Source organism: Mixophyes fleayi, chromosome 4 (assembly GCF_038048845.1).
Source record: "Mixophyes fleayi isolate aMixFle1 chromosome 4, aMixFle1.hap1, whole genome shotgun sequence".
NCBI classification, from domain to species: Eukaryota; Metazoa; Chordata; class Amphibia; order Anura; family Limnodynastidae; genus Mixophyes; species Mixophyes fleayi.
The window spans coordinates 335,951,474-335,974,543 of record NC_134405.1 but is presented as its reverse complement, the minus strand read 5'-3'; the positions used below and the strand labels follow the sequence as shown (position 1 = coordinate 335,974,543).

At 43.3% G+C, this 23,070-nt stretch overlaps 1 protein-coding gene across 1 annotated transcript in view; it reads left to right on the top strand.

Moving 5' to 3' along the window:
* BMAL2 (basic helix-loop-helix ARNT like 2) overlaps positions 1 to 22,731 on the top strand; it is a 31,901-nt gene extending 9,170 nt beyond the window's left edge. The window contains exons 2-16 of the mRNA XM_075210502.1: positions 5,806 to 5,953; positions 8,204 to 8,242; positions 9,083 to 9,240; positions 11,939 to 12,018; positions 12,855 to 12,947; positions 14,631 to 14,748; positions 15,797 to 15,940; positions 17,191 to 17,431; positions 18,299 to 18,405; positions 19,217 to 19,367; positions 20,216 to 20,274; positions 20,364 to 20,472; positions 20,823 to 20,910; positions 21,924 to 22,032; positions 22,363 to 22,731. Of these exons, the coding sequence (XP_075066603.1) occupies positions 5,806 to 5,953; positions 8,204 to 8,242; positions 9,083 to 9,240; positions 11,939 to 12,018; positions 12,855 to 12,947; positions 14,631 to 14,748; positions 15,797 to 15,940; positions 17,191 to 17,431; positions 18,299 to 18,405; positions 19,217 to 19,367; positions 20,216 to 20,274; positions 20,364 to 20,472; positions 20,823 to 20,910; positions 21,924 to 22,032; positions 22,363 to 22,487 (1,769 nt within the window). The 3' untranslated portion in view covers positions 22,488 to 22,731. The remainder of the gene's footprint in view (positions 1 to 5,805; positions 5,954 to 8,203; positions 8,243 to 9,082; positions 9,241 to 11,938; positions 12,019 to 12,854; positions 12,948 to 14,630; positions 14,749 to 15,796; positions 15,941 to 17,190; positions 17,432 to 18,298; positions 18,406 to 19,216; positions 19,368 to 20,215; positions 20,275 to 20,363; positions 20,473 to 20,822; positions 20,911 to 21,923; positions 22,033 to 22,362) is intronic.
* The last annotated feature ends 339 nt before the right edge of the window (positions 22,732 to 23,070 follow it).

Here is a 23,070-nt window from a genome sequence, read left to right as displayed (position 1 = left end):
GTTTTATGGGCAAATTTCAATATTCAGTCTACAAGGGTGTCTCAGTGATTTCAGTAGGTCGTAGTGTACTGATGGGCTGCGTTCTTGTGAATATTGGTTCACCCCTCAAAATTGCTGCCATTTCTGTAATGGATGGGTGCATTTTAAGGTTCTATACAGAGTGTTGGTACCTCCCAGCTATCCCATTTTAACCACAGTGATAGGGTGTGAGATAAACTTTGCCCTAAACCAGGCCTGGCCATCCTGTGGCTCTCCAGGTGTTATGAAACTACAAGTCCCATCATGCCCTGCCAGCTATCGGCTGGCTATCTACTGGCAAAGCATGCTGGGGCTTGTAGTCTCACAACACCTGGAGAGCCACTGATTGGCCAGGCCTGCCCTACCTAAACCCTTTACTGGTGCATCCACACCTAGTCCCTATCTGCAGACTCGGGACGGCCATCTACATGGAGCAGCTCATGTCTGCCGGATCCAGCATGAGACAACTGAAGAGTCTACAATGTTCTTTCCAACCCCGTTCTAGATGCACCAGGCTCTGCTCATTTCTGGTACCTCCATATGGAAATTGGATCCATTATGGTCTCCAGCCATGTTCCCCTATCTACTTTGCAGCAGTACCTACCATGGAGACCAGAGAGTGGCTTCTCCGTATACCCTATAGTCTTCATCCCGGTCCTCAAAATCTTCCTAAACTACGGACCTTCCTACCCAGACCTTTGTAGGGTTAGTAAATTGGGATCGTATCAAGTTACATTGTTTGCTGATCATAATCTCATCTCCATTTCCAAGCCTCAGACATTCCTCTCATGCCTTGCGGACGGCTTCAAGATGTTTGGCCTGAAACTTAAATATAAAAATGACTCCAAATCAGTTGCAGCATCTCCTTGACGCACAACTTGGCAACCAGGTCCATCGTTCGCTTCTTTTTCTAGTCGAGTCCGTCCCAACCGAAATATCTCGGGATTCTCACACCAACCCGAGAGAAACTTCTTACGGCGAGTAAGCCAATCAGATCTGTGGTCCTACAACACTCTTTCCTTTGTACTGATGTGGGCTCTGCAATATATTAAAACTGTCCTGTTATATGTGATGTAAGGCCTGTCTATAAAGACATTATCTTGCCTCGTTTAGTCTCTTCAAACATTGATCATTTGCTTTATTTGAGACAATGAGCCCCCAGAATTGATGGTTCTTTGCGTTGCGCAAGGACTTGTCCAGGTAATGGACCCAAGTGAGACCTCATTTCAGACCTATGTAGGGAAATGTGGTTAACCAGGATGGAATTATTCTGTTTCCTCAACCCTTCTACTGTACCCCATGCAAGGCACCCATGGAGAAAGAGCACCAGATTATATATATATATATATATATATATATATATATATATATATATATATATATATATATATATATATATATATATATATATATATACACACATACATACACACATACACACCGCTCTGGACCATAAGTCACTGCCCCCAACCAAAGGACCTCTCGTCAGATTTGTCTGGGGAGGGGGGGGGTTGAGACATAGTCCTGGTGTTATGATAACCAACCATTATATTTTATTATAGGCCAACTAATGCTCACTTGAGTCTAATGGCTTCTAATTGATGTAAATGAGCATTATCTGTGGTTAACATTTTCTGTGTCAAAATTAAAAAGGGATCTTGTACCTTATCTCCATCAGAATTTACTAGGATCTGTGGACAAATCTAGGTTAACAAATTTAAAAGTCCGTTTGACCAGGGTCAGGTTGGATGAAATTCTGAGCTTCTTCAGCTGTATGAAAATCTCAGACCTGTCATTTAAGTCCATTGTATACTTTCTTCTTTAAGTACCTGGTACATGTCTCCAGGCAGCTAGGTGGCACTTCTCTGCTGCAGCCTATTGATCATACACATCCAGGTATTGGGTGGACACTCGATTTGACAGCCCTCTTTCACACCAATGAAAGTAACCCTGAATAAAATGCTCTCTGGGCAGATCAACGTATCTATTTGCTTTTGTGAAACTCCTAGGAAGTTATTTGTTTACTTTCCCATCAGGACATATTAATTTCCCTAAAACTATATGGCAATGTATTTTGTTACAGGCGCAGTGTGCAAAAAAAAAAAAGTTATCTGTTCCAAATTTACAGCTATGTAGCGGTCTGTGGATTTGCTGTAATGTCTGAAAAAAGTTGGTGTTGCCCATAGCAACCAATCAGATTCTAGTGATCGTGTTCTAGAATGTCCTAGATAAATGATAGCTAGAATCTGATTGGTTGCTATCTGCAACACTTCCACTTTTCATTTGTAGAGGTTTTAGTAAATCTTCCCCTCTGGTTTTCAGTGGAAACCATGATTTTCCTTTGCATGTGTAGCTGTAAGAAATTGTGTGACAACTGTACATGCCTTGTTTACCACGGCTAATGTTGGATGTAGATGCATGTACAGCTTGCTGCAGATCAGTGCTCTCTGCAGTATAAATTGGTGTCCGAGATTCCTAGTTTGGGGGGTCTCTGCTCCTCTGAGCCCGCTCTTCCAGGTAGGTTGATCTCTGATTCCCACTTGGTTCATCCTGAGTTGCAGCTACAAATTTCATCTGATCCGTCCTATAATCCCTGCTCCAGTTTCTTTAAATGGTCATAGTTCAGAAAGCCGGCTGTCAGTCTATTTATAGGTATGTAGGTTAGTGGGTCTTGCCAGGGCGGAAATGTAATCTTCATCAGCGGAAAAGGATTTTGTAGTTGAAGATTTTGTTTCTTTTCAAGTAATATTCACACGGTCACTAACCTGGTAATGAGAGAACGGATGTTGATTGCTCACACACCCCCCAGGGTGCTTGAAGCTGCATCGCCTCAATCAATGTCGCATTGCTACATGATTATTAGGGCAATCGGACATTGGGAAGTTGTAGAATTAGCTGTAATGTATCGAGACCTAAAATAAATTGCTACCAAGTGTGTAAGGAGGAGAGACCCATATACCTTTATATAATACATATACTTGTATATAATATACCTGTATATAATACATATACATTTATTAAGTCTTTGCCCTGTGTACCTGTGGCACATGGACGTGTATTTGAGTCTCTCTTGATGTGTCTGTCACGTGTCCTCTGCCTGGCCTCAGCCCCTGCTGTGTATTTCACATAATAGGCCATTATTAGGTTGATGTAACCCTACGAAGGGAGGCGAACAAGCTTTTTGTAGATCTCTGAGCTGTAATGTGTTCTGTAACGTCTGCATCGGTGTCGGGTCAGGCGACATTTGGAAGGACGACTTAATCCCCTCACAAAGCTGCATTTGGTCCGGTAAGAAGAGTCCGTCAGGTCACGTAGAGGCTGAGAGCGGTCGGTGTGATTACAGCCTCAACGAGACTGCTGAGACTGCGCTTAGCTTAACGACGCTGCACTAAGAGCGCGATTAATTATCAACACTGAAACTTCAGACGTGTATTTGAATTAGTTAAACAAAGAATAGGCAATCAGCTTGTGCTGCTCTTCCTGCAGATATTATGCAGTCTGTGTTCTTATGGTTTCCAAAATGTGTAGATTGAATAAAGAACTGTAGGTTTATCTGTTCTGTGGATCAGTCAGAGGGTCACTGTCTGGTGTATAGGTACATATCCCGTATTTGTGTGCTCTGTGTGATTACATCCTTACAGCTGATGAGACTGCACAGGAAAAGCAAAGTAAACCCAGCTACATCCCAGCAAAAGGTTATGTTTAATCATAAGCTGAATTTGCACAATTTTGATCAGAGCATCCAGTGGCTATAAGGCCATGCTGAGACCAGCTAGTGAGCTATAGGTTGCCTAATGCGGTCTAATATATGTCATACTTGCCAACTCTCCCTGAAATAGGGGTGATCTCCCTCACTCCCTGAAGAGTCTGGCATTCTCCCTGATGCTGAGCCGGTACAAGACGTGGTTGGCTTCGCCATCTGTGGCATGATGACACAGTTCAGAAATTGTGTCCTATGTCCATGTATTGATGCCTATGGAGGTGGCCATTTTCATGGAGACCAAGATTTAATCAAAGACTGACAGGTAAGACAACATGACTTCAGTAATGGAGACAGAAATGTAAAAGACACTTCAGTCTCTGGAGATTCATTAGCTTCATTTCTTTAACGCATAGTTGCCTACTCTCCTGGAATGTCCGGGAGACTCCCACATTTCTGGGAGACCTGCCGGGAGAGCAGGGAAACCCTCCCGGTTCTTGCCCCCGCAATAGATAAGTGGCGGGGCCTAATGACGCAAATATTGTCATCTTAGCCCCGCCCCCCTGTTGTAATTGGACAAAATTGTGACAATCGTTTAGGGGCGGTGCCAAAATGATGCGATTCACCAAGCCCCGCCCCTGCACGCCCACCTCCCCCCGGGATCTCGCTGAAGCTAACGAGGAAAAGTTGGCAAGTATGATATGTTTATTTTCTCCCTCCTGTACAGCCCTATAGCTCGCTCCTCTGTGTGGCGCAGGGGCTGTCGGCCCCCGTGGCTGCAGGATACACCCATGTCCTAGTGCAGGCCTCGCCAGCCTGTGGTTCTCCAGGTGTTGTGAAACTACAACTCCCAGCATCCTTTGCTAGCTATCGCCCTGCTATGTACTGGCAAGGCATGCTGGGGCTTGTAGTTTCACAACACCTGGAGAGCCAGACCTGACGCAGTGCATTGTGTAACAGTGCTGTACTGTACTACACGTAGGTGTCTGATGTGGTGTAAATGAGGAAGTGACCGATCTCCTACAAGTCCTCAGGATAATGTTTACTAATTGTTCAGTATAACCTGCGTTACCACTCCACACGGCATGAAATCCATCCCTGTGCCAATCTAAATAACCCATACGCCCTGAGGGCCTGAGTCATTAAGGAGAGCAAAGCATAGAAAAGGAGTCACTTTGGACAAAACCATGTTGCATTGGAGGGGGAGGTAAATTTAAAATGTGGGGACAGATTTCTAGTTGGGATAGGGCATGTGCTAGATCAGTGTTGGCTAGCCTGTGACACGCCAGGTGTTGTGAAACTACAAGCCCCAGCATGCTTTGCCAGTAGATAACTAGCTGATAGCTGGCAGAGCATGCTGGGACTTGTAGTTTCACAACACCTGGAGTGCCACAGGTTAGCCATCACTGTCCTAGATCAACTTTAAATTTCACTGTAAAAATAAAGCTGTCAAGTATTTGTATGTTAGATGTAAAAAAGAGCCAATATTTAACTTATCTGTAAAACAATAAACTCATTTGCACCCCTTGTATTGTAACATGGTTTGTCCTAGAGAACATTTAACCCTTTTTTTTTTTGCCTTTCCTTAGTGACTCAATTAGCGCTGGTGAGAATCACACTGAGGTACTGAAGGAAAATGTCATATTAATGCTTCCTGTTATGTGAAAATAATGTGGTTTTAAAGGATCTGCACATTAAGAGCTCTCAGATGATTGGAGAACAATGCTCAACGTTTATAAATGTAGCGCCGCTAGCTTCTTATAAAATATAGATATTACCATGTGCAAGCATTTATTTGTGAGTAATCTACATGTTCTGTGTCAAAATAATCAGTAAGGCGATGTTTAATATTCCTCCCTCGCATCACTGCATGGCAGGGAGGAAGACTTGCAGTCTCCTAGGTAACATAAATGTTCAGATTGTCTATGATCCTATCTCATGACTTTTTTGGTTGACGGGGGAATAAAATACTCCATCGCTCTTTACCTGTGAAACTAAACTGTTCTTTTGTTGTTCATTTGAAAAATGTTTCAGTTTTATATCTGTGGATCGTAGCTAACGTATACACCTCTGCTCTTGTACTGTAGACACCCTGATAATGGAGCCAAGTCAGTGCCTGGTAGTCTCAAGTATCCTGGGTCCTAAACCAGGATCTACCAATATCGGCTGCAGTTCCTTCAGTCCCCACATGGTGGAGTATTCTCGGAAGCGGAAATTAAGCGACTCGGACAGCCAGTAAGTTTCCCCCTCGCAAATAAACACATGGAAATTTATAGGTACACCTAACATTGACTGTAGATATCTGTAAATGACGATGTGGAAAGGGCAGCACGGAGGCTCAGTGGTTAGCACTTCTGCCTTACAGCACTGGGGTCATGATTTCAATTCCCGACCATTGCCTTATCTGTGAGGAGTTTGTATGTTCTCCCTGTGTTTGCATGGGTTTCCTCCGAGTGCTCCGGTTTCCTCCCACACTCCAAAAACATACTGGTAGGTTAATTGGCTGCTAACAAATTGACCCTAGTCTCTGTCTGTGTGTATGTTAGGGAATTTTAGATTGTAAGCTCCTATGGACAGGAACTGATGTGAATGAGTTCTCTGTACAGCGCTGCGGAATTAGTGGTGCTATATAAATAAATGGTGATGATGATTTCGCTGTCTGGTCACCTATGCATTACTTTTGCATTTAATAATACATCATGCATTTTCTTTAATATCACTGACAATCCGTTCCTACAATGAGGTAATCTCGGGCAGCTGTCTGTTTCTTTGGGGGCAGCAAAATGTATTCATTTAAAATGCTATTTTTCTTGCTGTGAAAAATCGATATAAATTGTTTATATAATGTTGGTCGATGTAATAAATATCATTGTTACAACTTGTCTCTTACATATTAGCGTATAAAACCTATATACAATATTTATTATACTCTGAATAAAAGTAGTTTCGCATGAGCAATAATAATTAGTCGTATTGCTCTTCCTGTCCTGTAGTACTAAATGGAGAACTCTACACTGTCTCTAATCAGCGTTTCGACATTTGTCCTTACTGGTTCTAGAAAAAAACGTGAAACGATGGAACGCTGCTTTAAGTGATCCATGTGGTGAGGACGGTGGCGCCATTTTAGTTCCTGGCGAGGCCCACACCTCTTAATAATGTCACTGGAGCAACTTTATCCCGATCCTAAAGATGAATTATACTTCCAGACGTCATAGGAGAGTGTGCACGTTTTAATTACAGGGAGTTAATTTTGGGTGTTACTCAGCTGAATGTTTGAAGGCTAATTATTTTGTGTGCGGGTGTCACGCCTGGATTTGCATACCTGTCTGCTGAGCCACGCCCCCTTAGTGCCCAGGCTCCACCTCCATATTTTATTTTATTTTGACTGTACTTCACCCCGGTTGAATAATGTACTCTGGTTATTCCTGGTAGTTCCACTATAAATCCCACGGTCTCTCTTTGAATTGTGACAGTGAATGTCTTTCAGTTCCGTTCTTTTCTGAGCTTCCCGAAGAAAATGGTTTTATCCAAACGGAGAAACATTTGTTCCCTATGTAAAACCAGATGCAGCTCAAAACAAAAAAAAATTGCTGATTGCGGAGATTGTTTCTCCTGATTGGCTGTTGGTGACGTCTCTGACGCTGGGCTGTACATTTATTCCGTAGAGCAGTTAATTTGTCATAATCCACCTGGAATGAATCTTAATCCAACGTAAGGAAACCTCTTGTGCCATCTACAGATATTGGGAGGTTTCCATCCTATACATACTGGGATAATAATAAAATAAGAACAATTTAAAAAGTTAAGCATCAGAGGGCGAGATATTCCACTCTGTACTTCACTATTTAAAGGGGCTGTTGGTGGTGGGTGTTCCTCAGACCTTGGTATCCCCCAGACCAGTACACCCGTGTGGCCCCAAGTTGTGCGATTCCGTTGTCCCTCAGAGGGTACTTGGATTAGTAGTTACAGAATCCAACACAGGGTGTGAAATAAGGGCTAACTTCTGATTGGTTAGCCAGAGTTCCCGTCCAATCAGGATGTGACTCATCTGAACCCGTAGTCTTCCAGGAAGCTTCTGTGCAGCGTTCCCGATATAAGTAGGTTGTGCAAAATTGCTGGGTGTCCAGGGAAAGGGGCCACCGACGGTTACTATTCTGGGGGCTAAGGAATGTTTTAGTGAGGGAGCACTCGCTCTCCGAAACTTTGGGAATAGCTGCCGCTGATTACACTCCTGGTTTTGGGGGCTTTTTCCTGGATAGATTTGTGAATGTTGCCAGAGACCAGAATATCAGCAGATCTGGGTGCACCATGTACCGGACACGGCTATGTTACTTCAGGGGATTCTTTCAGTAGAGAGAATGGTTTTCATAGTTCCACATCTGCTGATCTGAGGACTAAAATAACGTTTCAGACTCGTGGTAAATGGTCCCTTGACAGACCAATATCTTTTGAGCTGTTTAGTAAACCTGTTGTTTGTTCCCACAGATGTACAGATGGAAACGATAGCGTCAATCTGCAAAACAGGTAAGAAAACCTCAACTGTGATCAAATCTATGTTTTATTATTTAATGATGGATTATTATTATTTTTTTTATTTTTTTTAATAATTCCCCCCCCCCCCCCCCCCCAGTCTCCGTTATGACAGATAAAATAGAAATCAAATGTATGGTACAATTTTTGTATGTGTACAGGGGACGCAAATATTTTAACCTAGCTTCCCTTTTCTTCTTAGAAGAGGGGTGCCCACTTTCGGGCGATCTCCCCTATTAGTCTGTTCAAACCCTCTCGGTCACCAGCTGAGACTGACTGCTGTAGAGTCACAGTGAGCTCCAAATACATAAAACGTAACGTCACATTTATAATAATGTTTTACCCCATGGAAGGAAGATTCCGCCCACGGTAGCACAATGTAACCTTTTGATAGTGTTTCTTTCACCACTCACCAAACTCCGATATTAAAGAAGTTTGTCGCCTTTAAATATATTTAATTTATTGGCTTGTGCGAGTTTCTATTTTAGCTCTACTCTGTGCTCCTCAGCCCTGTGTTCATCACCAGGCAGTTGTTATTTGCGTAGTCCTGTGATGTCTCTCCTGGGCTGTGCTCTCTGCGTTGGGTACAATTACGTCCTGGGAACACCTGTGTGTCCTATAGTGAATCCATCTGATCATATAAAGACCTGGCTGACAAGCACAGAAAGTCGCTAGCAATAAAATGTGCTCAGAAGAGAAGGCAAGGGGGCAAGTACAGGACCGTAAGTTGGTTATCTGAAGGCGGGAAACTCCGTTAGTCAGGTCGTTTGTATTAAGACCATTATATGTCGCATTTGAATTTGAAAAAAACCAAAATATATTCTTTATTTACAGAGAGGCTCACAGTCAGACGGAGAAGAGGCGCCGGGATAAGATGAACACCTTGATAGAAGAGCTCTCGGCCTTGATCCCCAATTGCGACCCTTTACCCCGCAAGCTGGACAAGCTTACAGTTCTGAGATTGGCCGTACAGCACCTGAAATCACTGAAGGGTGAGTGTGGGTTTAAAATAAACAAAACCATATCCGTATTAAATGGCTTAATGATATATTATGTGTCTGTGTTACACTGAACTAATGTAATAACTTCTTCCGTCTCTAGTGATTATATCTCCGCTTGTAGTACCGTGATTATCTCTGCTGGGGGAGGTGGGTTTGTGTTACAGCCAATAGAAAGCTCCTGCGTGATCTTGCACTGGTCCTATTGGTTAGTAATAGTCACTTTTTTTTTAACATTTACATTAGACAAGTCCAAAAGCACAAGAAGTAGTGTTTGTGTGTTTATTAATGGTAACCCCAGTGGCTGATCTAGTGTCCAGGCTCTGTTTACGGCAGGCTTGGGGTTCTTCAGCTGTGGAACTACAAGTTCCAGCATGTAACAGAGGACACCTACCCCTGTATTAGGGCGTGTATTCCAGCTGTGGTTTGTATATCTGGTGTGAGCACTGTACAACCAAGCGCAGGCTCTGGGGCCCCGTGAGATTCTCCAGGAATCACTGGGGGTCTGTACATTTACGGTGTGAGATCTCTGCAGAGTCTGACAGGGAAGCAGTTGCAGGACAGACGTTTATACCCGAGGTGACCACTGGCTGCTGGAAGTGAGCAAATGGAAGAATTTCTTGGATAAATAGTTCTCGGTTGCAGAGGTTCCAAGTTCCTCTGGAATGTGATGTAATGAGACAAGCTGGAGAGAGCAGAATATAACAGACTAGAGAGAGCTTAGTCCCCAGCCTCTTATTCTCCTCATCCGATGCATCCGGAGCTCCACAAATGTGGAGGAATCCTTTGTGGATCCGTTGTCCGTTACCTGTTTAAAAGTAGGGATTATAGAAACAATCCAATTTTTCCACTTTGTATTTTCTTTAACCTTAGAATGCAGGTCCCACTAACACCGAACGTTGCTGTTTCATTGTCATGTATAATTGGATACCCATCAGCTTTTGGGGTGTGGATCGTGCTTTTACATAGGTACACGCCCACTCCGGGGTGTGGATCAGTGCCAGCCTTTCAGCTGACCATTGGCAGGATTGTGGTACCAGATGGGAATCTAAGTCCTACCTACTGTCACTGTGTGGGGGGGGGGAGGTAAATATAAAATGTGGTGGCAGATTTATAGATTGGGTAGGGCATGTCCTAGATCAACTTTAAATTTCAGTGTACAAATAAGCTACCAAGTACTTCTGTGCTATATGAAACAACAGCCAGTATTTTCCCTATATGCAAAATAATAAACTCATTTGCACCTTGTAACTTGGTTTTGTCCAGAAAACTTGAGTGAGAAAACTTACTCAATTATTTGCTTAACTTTCCTTAATGGATCAGTTCCATTGTCATTATATCATCTCATATTTGTATGTTATAACCTTTTAATTGCATAGTATTTTTTGTGGCTGTAAATGCACTTTCTCGTTTAAAGTACACCTTGGTTGTGCACTTTGTAATTGATTCTGTACACGGCTGTATGCCCAGTCACTGAGGGCCGTCTGTATAACTAACACCTCTTGGTTTTCAGTCAGTGTCTCCTGCCACGTGGTCCTTCATCGTGGCTGTTCTAGTTTTCCCTGAGCCAGGAGCTGTTAAGCACAGTGGTTAGTATCATGGGTTTAATCTGACCTATCTGTGAGGAGTTTGTATGTCCTCCCCGTGTTTTCTTGGGTTTCCTCTGGGTGCTCCGGTTTCCTCCCACACTCCAAAGACATACTGGTGGATTAATTGGCATTTGACAAAATGGATGGTGGAATTGTCTCTGGGCTCATTAAAGGCATTGGCCCTTATGTATCAGTGTTGTGATCTGTTTCTACCATTTTTATTGATAATTTGGCCCCTGGAGGGCCCTATTCCTTTTCAGTCCATGGATGATTTTATATTTTCTCATCCAAGCAAACAGCAGGCCGGGTATGTCAGTACCAATATTCAGTATGAGGTTCTCTGTAAAGAATGATTTCTGCCAGTGTGTTTTTCTGGCATTTCTTGACAACTGTGGCACACACGGTATCGCAGCGTGTATAGTCGACGTTCGTTGGAAATCCAACCTGCTCAGATTTATTACAAATAGATTTTTATCAATCTTTTCTTCTGATCGTGCAATCGTGTCATTATACCCCTTATGACTGTAAATATTTACCGAACGCTCCCTATTTCCCTTAACACACAAGATGGAGACACCTTGGTGTAAAGCGACTGTTTGACCCATGGCGAGACTATTCTGTGGGACATAGTTTCTCCTGCTAGGTGTCTCACCTGGGGGTGTTTTTTTTACTTTTTTTTTTATTTTTATTACATAAATAAAGATTTTATTTTTAGAATGACTATGGCCATTGCTCAGACCTCCGCGCTGTGCTTGGAGAACACAACACACTGCGTAGTAGGTTACACCGTTGTACGATGCACTGCAGATGGCCCAGGGATGTGTCACATTGCATATAAAGACCTGGAGGTATATTTACTAAACTGCAGGTTTGAAAAAGTGGAGATGTTGCCTATAGCAGCCAATCAGATTCTAGCTGTCATTTCGTAGAATGTACTAAATAAATAACTAGAATCTGGTTGCTATAGGCAACATCTCCACTTTTTCAAACCCGCAGATTAGTAAATCTGCCTCTAATTGTGTCACGCTGGAAGTTCCGTCATCCACGTTCTCCTGCTCTCTACAAGCTCCTGCCATGAACGTCTCCTACGTTTTATATTGCAGGTACCGGTACTTCCTTTGCAGAGGAGAGCTACAAGCCGTCGTTTTTAGACCAGGACGAGCTGAGCCGTTTACTCCTTAAGGTCAGTGGCCCCTTCTCTCCGCCATGGTCACCCAGGAGTGTCTTTTATACACCCCGTCACTCCGTGTCGGTGACCCCTCTTCATCAGGTATTACCTCCTATAAGACCGGCATCATTAACAAGAGTGTGATATTCCCAGTGTGCAAGGAATCGTCTATATAGCATCATGACGCACAACAGAAGACCTTTAAACACGGCAGCTTCCTGATGTGTTAGGAGTACAGCACCTGTCCGCTAATTCTCTATATATAATGGCTGACAAAGTATAAGAACGCAGTGTATCCACTTGCACAATACCAGCATATAACGTAGCTTTAATGCTCTTGCTAACACTGTATCCAATGCCGGTCCGACAGTAACTCTTATGACTATAACTTGCACAAAGCCACATAATAAATTAGCCATAAATGTTTTATCTCTGTACGAATGTGTATGCAGCCTCCTGCAACGGTTTTCTAAATTTGATTTTTACTCTCTAGCTTCTGTCAGTGCATTTCAGCAGTGTCTTTTATAGCATTAAGTCATGTGTAATACCCTTAGATATGGCACAGAGCTGCTGTTTGAATTAAAAAAACAAAAACAAACCTATTAATCAGGTTTTGTTTGTAAACTCCAACACACTCTAGAGTTCATATTTTCCTGCCGGATCAGAATCCTAGATCCGGACACGCTGCCAGTGTTGGAGTTTCTAAATAAACCCTGATGATATTGTTCCTTTTGAGACCAAATTGGGAAAAAAAAAAAAGTTGCATTTCGTTGTCCTTTAATTTCCTCCAGTTCCTATTTTCTGGTCTCCTTTCCACTTGTCTGGATAATAAGCCGTCTGTTCCTGTACAGGCAGCCGACGGATTCCTGTTCGTGGTTGGATGCGACAGAGGGAAAATCCTATTTGTGTCTGAGTCCGTCTCTAAGACCCTGAAGTACAGCCAGGTATGTGGGTCCCTCTGCTGGAGCTGGGCCCGGTCTGCCCCTGACCTGGTTTTCCTCCGCTCAGGAGCTAATTTAAGGCTTTCAGGAAATTGTCACACTGACCCAGAAAGACGGAGGAGGAGGAGGAGGGGGGACTTGGCCTAGTTTAATTGTCTAGGAAACCAGAGGTCGTCGTTAGTGTATTGTCCTTCATAAAGGAGATCCATATAAAGATGCTGGTAATTAGGGGGGTATTAAACAGCCGGGACACTAAACCTCAGGTCAGAGCTTTATTCAGTATGAAGAAAAGGAATCTTGTGTCTTATAAAAGAAACTTTTACACAGAAACTACAACTTGAGACGTTTAACGTAATGCGGCTCATAGTCTAGTGATGAGGTGTGGTAACCTGTAGCAACCAATCAGATGTCAGCTTTCATTAGTCTGACTGTTAGAAGCTGATATCTGATTGGTTGCTATGGGTTAGGCCTCATTACACCATGTTAGTTTGTATTCTTGCTGCTTAGCATGACAGCCATTATAGGCTGGCGGGGCTCGCTCCTGGGTCCTTCTATAGAATATTAAAGCTGGTGCCGAGTGGAATAACTGGGTACTTTGAATAAAAATGAAATAAATACGGTGTTACAGATGTATAATTTCAGCTATAATCCCCATTGTATATGAAGTCGGTCATCCTGCTTTGAGTATTAATAACGGTGTGCGATCCTGTACTGGCAGGAGCATGCTCACTGAGCTCTGCAGAACCATCCTGTGACATCATCCGTCTGCCAGCTTTCAGCACATTGGTTCCGTGTAGTCACATGACATCAGTGTCACAGGAAGGTTCATACCAGCAGCTAAATCGTTTATGACAGAGGGAGGGCTGAGTTTTATAGCTGACTTGTCTGTATAATTGTATGTGGAGGCGGGCTGGGGCCAGGCCGGTGGAAGGGCGGCTGTTGGAGCCCGCACACTGCCTGAGAGACTGTCAGAGAACGCTCCCTGCCCGCTCCTATTATGTCTTACACAGCCGCACCCTCTGTTTGCTTCTCGATTCCATGTGCTTTGCAGTCGTACAGTTACTGGGTGTGAGCGACTTCTGTTACACTAATAAGACAGCTCCTAGCAAGCTGATTGGTGCTGGTTAGTCACCAATCAGAGTGGCGAGAAATCTGCACACACTGGTTAGTAACTATCCACCAATCCGAGTGCAGGACCAATGGAGAATACGGGGGGGGGGGGGGGTTGCATTATAATTATACCAGAGATTTGGCGTTTGTATAGTGAAGGCACCAGGGATTTGGGGCGATCTACATTTTGTAGTGATCAACAGAACAAGGTTGGCTTTGCATAGTAGTCACTAGTATTTATGGTCTTTTGAGCAGTGGTCACTAGAGTGCTCTATATATTGTGTATCATTTACTAGAATATTCTCTGCATGGAATATTAATAAGGCTGGTGAAGGTTTTTAATTAATTATAGCTGTAAGAATTTTTCATCTGTTTCATTGGCTATATAAAACCACGCCCACATTAGACAAACCACGCCTCCACATTTTTGCCACACCTGTTTTTCAGTAACTGCACGGTGGTAGAAAAGCTTGGACCACGTTCTTGTGTCTGTACAGGAACCTGCTTGTAACCATTGTCCTGGGGAGCAGTCACGGTACAATAAAACATTTTAGGTTCCTCTCCCTCCTCCTTCAGGCGGATCTGATTGGACAGAGTCTGTTTGACTATCTTCATCCCAAAGATGTTGCCAAAGTTAAGGAGCAGCTCTCCTCCTCTGATGTTACCCCGCGGGAAAAACTTATTGACGCTAAAAGTAAGTGAACCCTAAGAGTCCGACGTAAAGCCTTCTAAATCTTCTCCTATAACTGCCCTTTTCTGCGTGTGAGCGTTATGTTGGTTTGTACCATAGTCATCTGATCAGAAGACTTTTTATATGCAGTGTATTACTGAGCTGAAGAATATACGTCAAATAAGTGGAATATGTATATTTATATTATATATGTCCATCATGATCTGTCATGTTAGGAGGTGGGTACTTCCCCAGGGATTTGCGGTGGTTTGCATTATAGGGCCACCAGAGATTTGTGGGAGGGGGCGGGTGACATTTCCTAGTGGTCTCCAGGACATGCGGGCACTGAGTGACTGACAGCCCGGCAGACTTGCTTTGCAGAAATCCACTGTGTGGGTTAGTAGACTCCTACACAGTGGCGGGGCCAGTGATTTCACAGCATGTCAAATGACTGCAATTGAGATCTGCATTAGATCCCTAAAGATGTTGGGAGGAGCTTCAGTTGTCTTGGAGCAGGGAGATAATATTTATTTTTATAATGGGGCTTAATTTGAAGGTCAGTTCAGTTTGGGGATCCTTTTAATAGGTTTATAAAATACTGTAATTTGGTTTAATGTCAGTACATCCCAATATTCAAACTTGTTTTGGTAGTGAATACTACTTTTATGAAAAGCGATATAAATGTGTTTAAAGTTCCCGTACCTTTACCCAAGCGGCTCTCTGCTCCATCCATCTGCAGCCTTACAGTAGGACTCAAGAACAGGAAATAAGGTGTGTAAAGAGAAAATGCTTCCCCCACAGAACGTAGTCAAACACTGTATGCTCTAGCAAGTTCCTGAAACCTAACTAATGCTGTTGTTGGTTATTTTATATAAATATGCTGAAGGACACATTGTCCTCTAATTTGCTTTAAACAAAAGTGAGATTACTTTGACCCTGTTTACTGAGACGTGTAACGTTCTCCACCCGCGAGGGCCGTTGCACTAGATATGGATTAAGACGAATGTGTTTTCCTCATTGATCCAGACGTCATCTTTTGAACTGACTCAGTCTTATTAAACTATTTTGAAAGCTGGGTTGCAAGTACACACGCACTTTCAGGCTGGCTGTTCCCGTCTCCACTGGGGGTCCAGACGCTCGTTTTTCTGCCGAATGAAAACCGGCAGAGTCTCCGGCAAGGAGGAGAAGGACTTCTTACCCGGCTCCAACAAAAAAGGTATTTGTTTAACTTGTAGTTTCACCAATGATTGTCGCCCAGTAGGAAAGGAAAATGGACTATGCGGACTGTAGAGCAAATGAATCACATTACTGTATTACAGATATTTGCATAGTCCTGGTGGCATTGGGTTTATACAAGGATAACAATCCTGTTTTAAAATGTGATAGGATATTGGGTGATTTATTTTTTTGCTGGTGGATATGATACAGCTAAAGAAATAAAAAAGTGGAAGTTGCTCAATCAATTTATAGGCTATAGCATGTGCTTGAAAGGGTGGGGTTATCCTGAAAGGAACAAACACACAGAGAGATCCCCCAGCACAGTGCTATAGCCAGCAACAGATCTGCCATTTCTACTGTAGATAAAAATGCAAAAGTCTTAGTTGCACACATTTGCAAATGTATGTTAAAGCCACCGGCCACTCCGCGGCGCTTTGATAATAGGGTGGTCCTAACTCTAAGCAGTGAGAGTCCCATATATTTGGGTCATACATATGTGTTTTTAAATTGAAAGCTAACTTACCAAAGAGGTACCCCAGAAGCCTCCAAATAGCAATCCAATGTCAGCACTCCCCCTCAGCTACTGACACCAACATGACTCTCAGACAAATACAGAAGTGGAAGTTGCTCAATCAATTTATAGGCTAGGATATGATACAGTAAATGCTTTTCTTAGATGTGATTTATTTAACAACAATAAGTAACCCCATCGACTTTACATCCGATCTCCTTATCGGTCTTGGTGTCAATGGCCACAGGGGGGGGATGAGAAATTAAAATGACAAAACTGGATTCTAGCAGAAGAGGGTACAGAGTATTCATTGAAGGAAAGACATCAAATGTGACAGTAGAAAAATCTTCTTTAATAACTGATTTTTCTTTAAGGAGACCAGTTACATCAAACTTATTAAAACTTAAATTAATAATGTATCACATTATCCGATAGAGAACAAACTGTCTTCTGTACCCATAGTCTCTTAGTTTCATATTCTCCTTTCACCACTAGATGGCACTCTCTACAGTCATCTACTTCAACCCTTAAAATTTAGGCGTCAGTAGATTGTGAGCTTTTTAGTCATTATGGCATTTGCCGTTGTGTTTAAACTACATATACTCTGTTTAGAATTATAACTGGCGTTATTATAAAGGACATCTCTAGTACAGAATGACATCTCGGATCGTTACTGCGCTATGGACGGTCCTGAGGACCTATGTCAGACTTCTGATACAATTCTCTCCCTCCTGCAGAACACCGGCGGTATTGTACCATCCACTGCACGGGGTATTTGAGGAACTGCCTCTCCAGCGAGGTGGGGGTTAAAGAGGACTGCGACGCCGACAAAGAGTCGTACAACTTCAGCTGCCTGGTGGCCATCGGCAGGTTACACCCCTACATCGTGCCGCAAAGCACAGCGGAGATTAAAGTCAAACCCACGGAGTTTATTACCCGCTATACCATGGATGGTAAATTCGTTTATGTGGATCAGCGGTAAGGACTGTGGCATACATTATAAATATAAACTTGTAAAGGAGCACGGTATAGCACAGAGGTGCTCAAACCCAGGCATCGAGCTACTAACAGGTCATGTTTTCAGGATATCTGTCTGTAAATACAGGTGGGATCATTACTGACCAAGCCAGACAGATTAACTCACCTGTGCGTGAAGAAATCCTGAAAACATGACCTGTTAGTAGCTCTTGATGTAAGGTTGGTGCAGGTATTGGATGAGATGGAGCAGAGATCATCACCATTTATTTATATAGCGCCACTGATTCTGCAGCGCTGTACAGAGAACTCACTCACATCAGTCCCTGCCCCATTGGGGCTTACAGTCTAAATTCCCTAACACACACAGAGACACACACACACACACAGTAGGGTCAATTTTGATAGCAGCCAATTAACCTACCAGTATGTTTTTGGAGTGTGGGAGGAAACCGGAGCACCCGGAGGAAACCCACGCAAACACGGGGAGAACATACAAACTCCACACAGATAAGGCCATGGTCGGGAATTGAACTCATGACCCCAGTACTGTGAGGCAGAAGTGCTAACCACTGAGCCACCGTGCTGTGATGTGTATTCTATAGACTTCTAATCAATCACTTTGTCTTACTGTGTATTTACGGTGCAGTTCTCGGTAGCCTGGACTGATTCACATGTTCATAGATTATTTTTTATTACAAATCCCCCAGAGGTCCTACGGGGGGGGGGGGGGGGCACTGGCTGATTGGGAGGTAAAGCTGCTTGTACAGAATCTAGGAATAATTAGCAAAATTCCTATTTTATTGCTACAGGAAGAGACAGTTTTACCTCCTCTTTTATCCATCTGAATTGAATGTTCTCTGTTTCCAGGGCTACAGCAATTTTAGGGTATCTCCCTCAGGAGCTTCTTGGTACTTCCTGCTACGAATACTTCCACCCGGACGACCACAGTCACTTAACGGAGCAACACAAAGCGGGTAACTCGTGTTTTTATTGCCTGTTCTGTTACCTCTTTTGAGATTTACTAGCTGAACCAACGCGTTTCGTTCCCCATACAGTTTGTCTACTTTTTCCATTTCCTCATTAAATGTATTAACCCCTCTAACATGTTTGATCACGTACTTTGTGCATCGTTTTTTTAGATTTACCATCCATCCAGATATGTTTTAGGGTCATATAGTTTCATATACTGTCTTCTATAAGGATCAACGCGTTTCATTCACCATACATTGTTCTATACTTTCGATGTTTTCTTTAAATATATTAATCATTCCAGTGCATTCCATCGCCCAGTTATGTCTGTTCTTCTTAGACTTCTTAACCAGACATACACATCTTAGTCCAGTACATCTGTTTCTCTGTGCCCCAATGGCTATCTAACCCGACGCGTTTTAGTCTGTCCTTTTTCTGTGTCAAGAGAAGATCTTGAAGGCAGACTATGACCTTCTGATAGTTAGAACTACAAGATAACTACCATAATTATAAGTGCTACTATTTGGTGTCCAGGGTTTGCAAAAGAAGGACAATCTCTTGTAACTTTGTTAGCATGGCTGGACTTATCTGTGTTTTCATTTGCCCAAGTGTCAAAGCTGCGATACCTCCGCACAGCAATTATGGTGCAGAAATGGATGATCGATAACAAGTGTTTTTAAGAAAATGTATGATGGGGGGGAAAAAAACAAAACGTGTAAAAAATCATTGATTGGTCATGTTTTTTCTTAACGTGGCAGGTTGTGCAGAAAACCATTGTCTCATTTCCTAATCTGAATTTTCTTTTTCTACCACAAGTTCTTCAGAGTAGGGAGAAGATTCTGACCAACGCCTACAAATTCAAGACGAAAGACGGGTCCTTCATCACCTTAAAGAGCCAATGGTTCAGTTTCATCAACCCGTGGACCAAAGAATTAGAATATATCGTGTCCGCCAACACTGTAGTTTCGTAAGTTCTTTTGTGATTCTACAGATTTTTACTTGAAGACCAAAGAGAGGATTTATCCGCCTCCTATAGAGCAGACGCTATAGGCTGAAGGATCACTTAACCTGAAGCACAAGTTACATTTATATCTTGGCTGAAATTGAGAGATTTCACATTATAGCTATGTTATAGTTGAACGTAAGCTATTTTTCTCTGTTATCAACCATAGCAGATGAGAGGCTTCCAGTAGTGTCATTCAGTTTAATTACTGGCAGGAAGTTTGCTGTGCGCAGGAAAATAGCTTCCTCTACAATCACAGCTCTATTTCAGACATCATCAGTTCTAATAACCTCCTGAACTTTGTAACTGTTATTAGTACAACGTTTATATTCGTGTTTAATTCTAGCCTGAAAATAACTACTTTAAAAAGAACCATTGTATCTAAAATATAAGATGGCGTTAACGTTTTCTGAAGTACAAATCTATGTCGAAAGGTTTCGTGATCAGCCGGTGATTCCGTTAGGCGAACCGCGCGATGACCTAGGTCACGGATACTTCAGATGCGCCTAAAACACTGAGTGACGTTTGTGTATGTGATTAGTAGAGGTTATATAAGGTAACTTGTGTAGAAGGTTTAGTGGTTCTTGTACAGAGCATCTGTCACTGTGATTTAATGGGCCAATATCATTAAAACTGTTATTTAAAATGTACAGATAAACACAACCTTTAAGTGTATAGTTTATGGCTGTTTTGTGTTGCATAAAAAATAATCTAATTTCTACTGTTTTATTGAAGCTGTGCTATATAGAGCAGCCTGTATATTAGGTAGAGGACTCAGAGGTCTCTCTCTCACTAGTCTGTGTGTTCTACAGAGGTCAGTGGTCGTCTCTGGAAACGGCGTCTCTCCCAGACAGCGTCCACTCCTCGGAGGGTAAGCGGTCTGAATATTGTTCTGTGTCCCCGTTCAGTCTAGATCGTTACTAACGAGATGTTACTCTGTATTACTCCACTGATTGGCAGATACATCCAAGCGTTCGTTCTTCAACCTGCCCGGTATGTCCAGCGGCACGCTGCTGGGGGCCGCCAACATCGGGAGAGAGATCGCAAAGCAGATCCTGGAACTGCAGAGGTAAACGCTGTATGTTACGTAGCGGGACTCCTGCTCTGGGTCATGTCCACCTTCAGATTACATTACTGTCTGCCCTCCAGCAACCTTTACTACAGAAACATCTTGATCTTCCTGGTTATTCAGCCAGAAGTCCGTTGTTTGTGCCGCTGCTGTGCTTTTTGGCCGATAGTGTGTCTTTAGTTTTTTATATTATTGCTTAATAAAGCGTGGTCACTCCCATGTCCTAGAGATACGTACTACCCCCTGCCACTAGGGGCGCTGTACACACCCTCACGGTCCCACCAGGAAGCTGCTTGTGTCTGTACGCATGGCCCAGCGTCTGTAGTTTATAGATCTCTTGTACTCTTCAGGTTGCACTCGCCGCCGTTTAACGGGAATGTTAGTCCTAGTGAGCTGCTGAAGAAATCCCCTCCGCGCCTGGACCTACCGCCCAGCGAGGTAAGTCCCCATGTCACCAGGGTAACCCAGAGATGATTGTGTCATAGAATCCAAGGCTCAGTCTGTGGTGGGGTGAATGGGAATATAATACAAGTAGAATTAAGAAGCAAGGTCTTCATCTCCGCTTGTCCTCTATAGTATATAAATATTACTTGTGTCGTCATTACAGTACTGGGGCATAAAAGCCCCAAACGGCACAGACTGCATACTATTATATTGTATCAGCAGATGTTCTTACAGTATACAGGTCTCCGTCCCTGAACTCATTAGTAAAATTAATGACTCGTCTTCAAAAGATGAACCTCAGTATTATGTCCCCTTGTGTGTTGTTAGTGAGGACAGGGCTGTATGTGACAGGGGCAGTGACATAATATGAGGAGGGGAATGGAGGCAGCAGGAAGCTACAGACTGAGAGTTATATAGTGGAAGGAGCAGGGTCCCCCAGCAGCACAGAGTATATCAGGAGATGAGTGATGTGTTAGTGAGGACAGGGCTGCATGTGACAGGGGCAGTGACATGATGTGAGGAGGGGAATGGAGGCAGCAGGAAGCTACAGACTGAGAGTTATATAGTGGAAGGAGCAGGGTCCCCCAGCAGCACAGAGTATATCAGGAGATGAGTGATGTGTTAGTGAGGACAGGGCTGCATGTGACAGGGGCAGTGACATGATGTGAGGAGGGGAATGGAGGCAGCAGGAAGCTACAGACTGAGAGTTATATAGTGGAAGGAGCAGGGTCCCCCAGCTGCACAGAGTATATCAGGAGATGAGTGATGTGTTAGTGAGGACAGGGGCAGTGACATGATGTGAGGAGGGGAATGGAGGCAGCAGGAAGCTACAGACTAAGAGTTATATAGTGGAAGGAGCAGGATCCTCCAGCAGCACAATGTAGTGATATGAGGCTTCTGTAAAACTACTACAAGAAGAAAGAAGATTCTGCTGTCAAACTCCCCTGTATATAAAATCTGAATTCATACACCCAGCTTGTTCAGTAATTAGATTTGATTTTCTCCAGGTACAGAAAAATGAGTTGGTGCAACTGTCTCCCACAGAAATTGAGAAATTGGGCACATCTGCTCAAAGTGATGTTTTGCCTTCATTCCCGATTCCCGACCAGCTCCTGGGTAAGATATTTCATGTGCTCTAAATATGTTTCTACTATGGGATGGAACATAAACCCGTATGCTCGCCCATTCACACCCCCGATTTGTTGAGACATTCTGTGGGAGGGAGGCTCTGACACCTTCTCATCAAGTGGGGGTATATGTATGATATTTCGCAAACAAGAGAGAGGTTTAACAAGGTACAAGCCTTGTATTAGAGACTGAGGGAGTCGGACTTCATGAGTTGGGTTCATGTGCGTCAGTGATGTCAGAGATCCTCAGTAAATTGATTGGCTGCGCTATAATTCCGTATACATTGTATGTCTGTCATTTAACCCTTTGGTCTCCTAGGTGACGGCTCCACTCTCGATTTCGAGAACGACGAAACCTCCATAGCCGCCATTATGAACTTTTTTGAAGCCGACGGCGGCCTGGGAGACGGCGGAGATCTAAGCAGTATTCACTGGACACTTTAGCCAAGCCCACGCTGACCTTCTATAAACGCACAGAGTACTGTAATCCCAGTGGCTTTGACCCACTCGTCACTATTTTTGTATTTTTGTTATCTATTCATTAAAGGAAAAACAACCACGCGGCGTTTCTCGTGGGATTCCTCCGCGGCATTGAGCGGCAGCGCTGGGGCACATTGTGGGAGGTGGATCTAATGGAATTGAGATATTTTCGTACTTGTTGTTATTAAAGCTCTTTCCTTGTAAAAGACTTCGGATGTCGTGTTTTGTTTTAGCCTAAGTACAAGAGCGACCACAGCAAGAGACATACTACCGACAGACGCTTAGATCCACGTGGGAGCGAGTGGTCGCGTCACTGTCTAACCACACGTGGCTGCACTGATTGGATGAGAACTGGCGGATCATGAACAACGTCACCAGGTCCTGTTGGCGTAGTAGGGAGATAGTGTCCTGTTACCATGTACTAATGTGATAATCTATGAAAAACCACCAGTGTATTATGCTGTTTGTTCAAGAAATATCTTTCTACTTCTTTTATCTCTCTATATTTGTAAGCGAGTCTCCCGTTCCTGTCTTGTAAATTGAGATA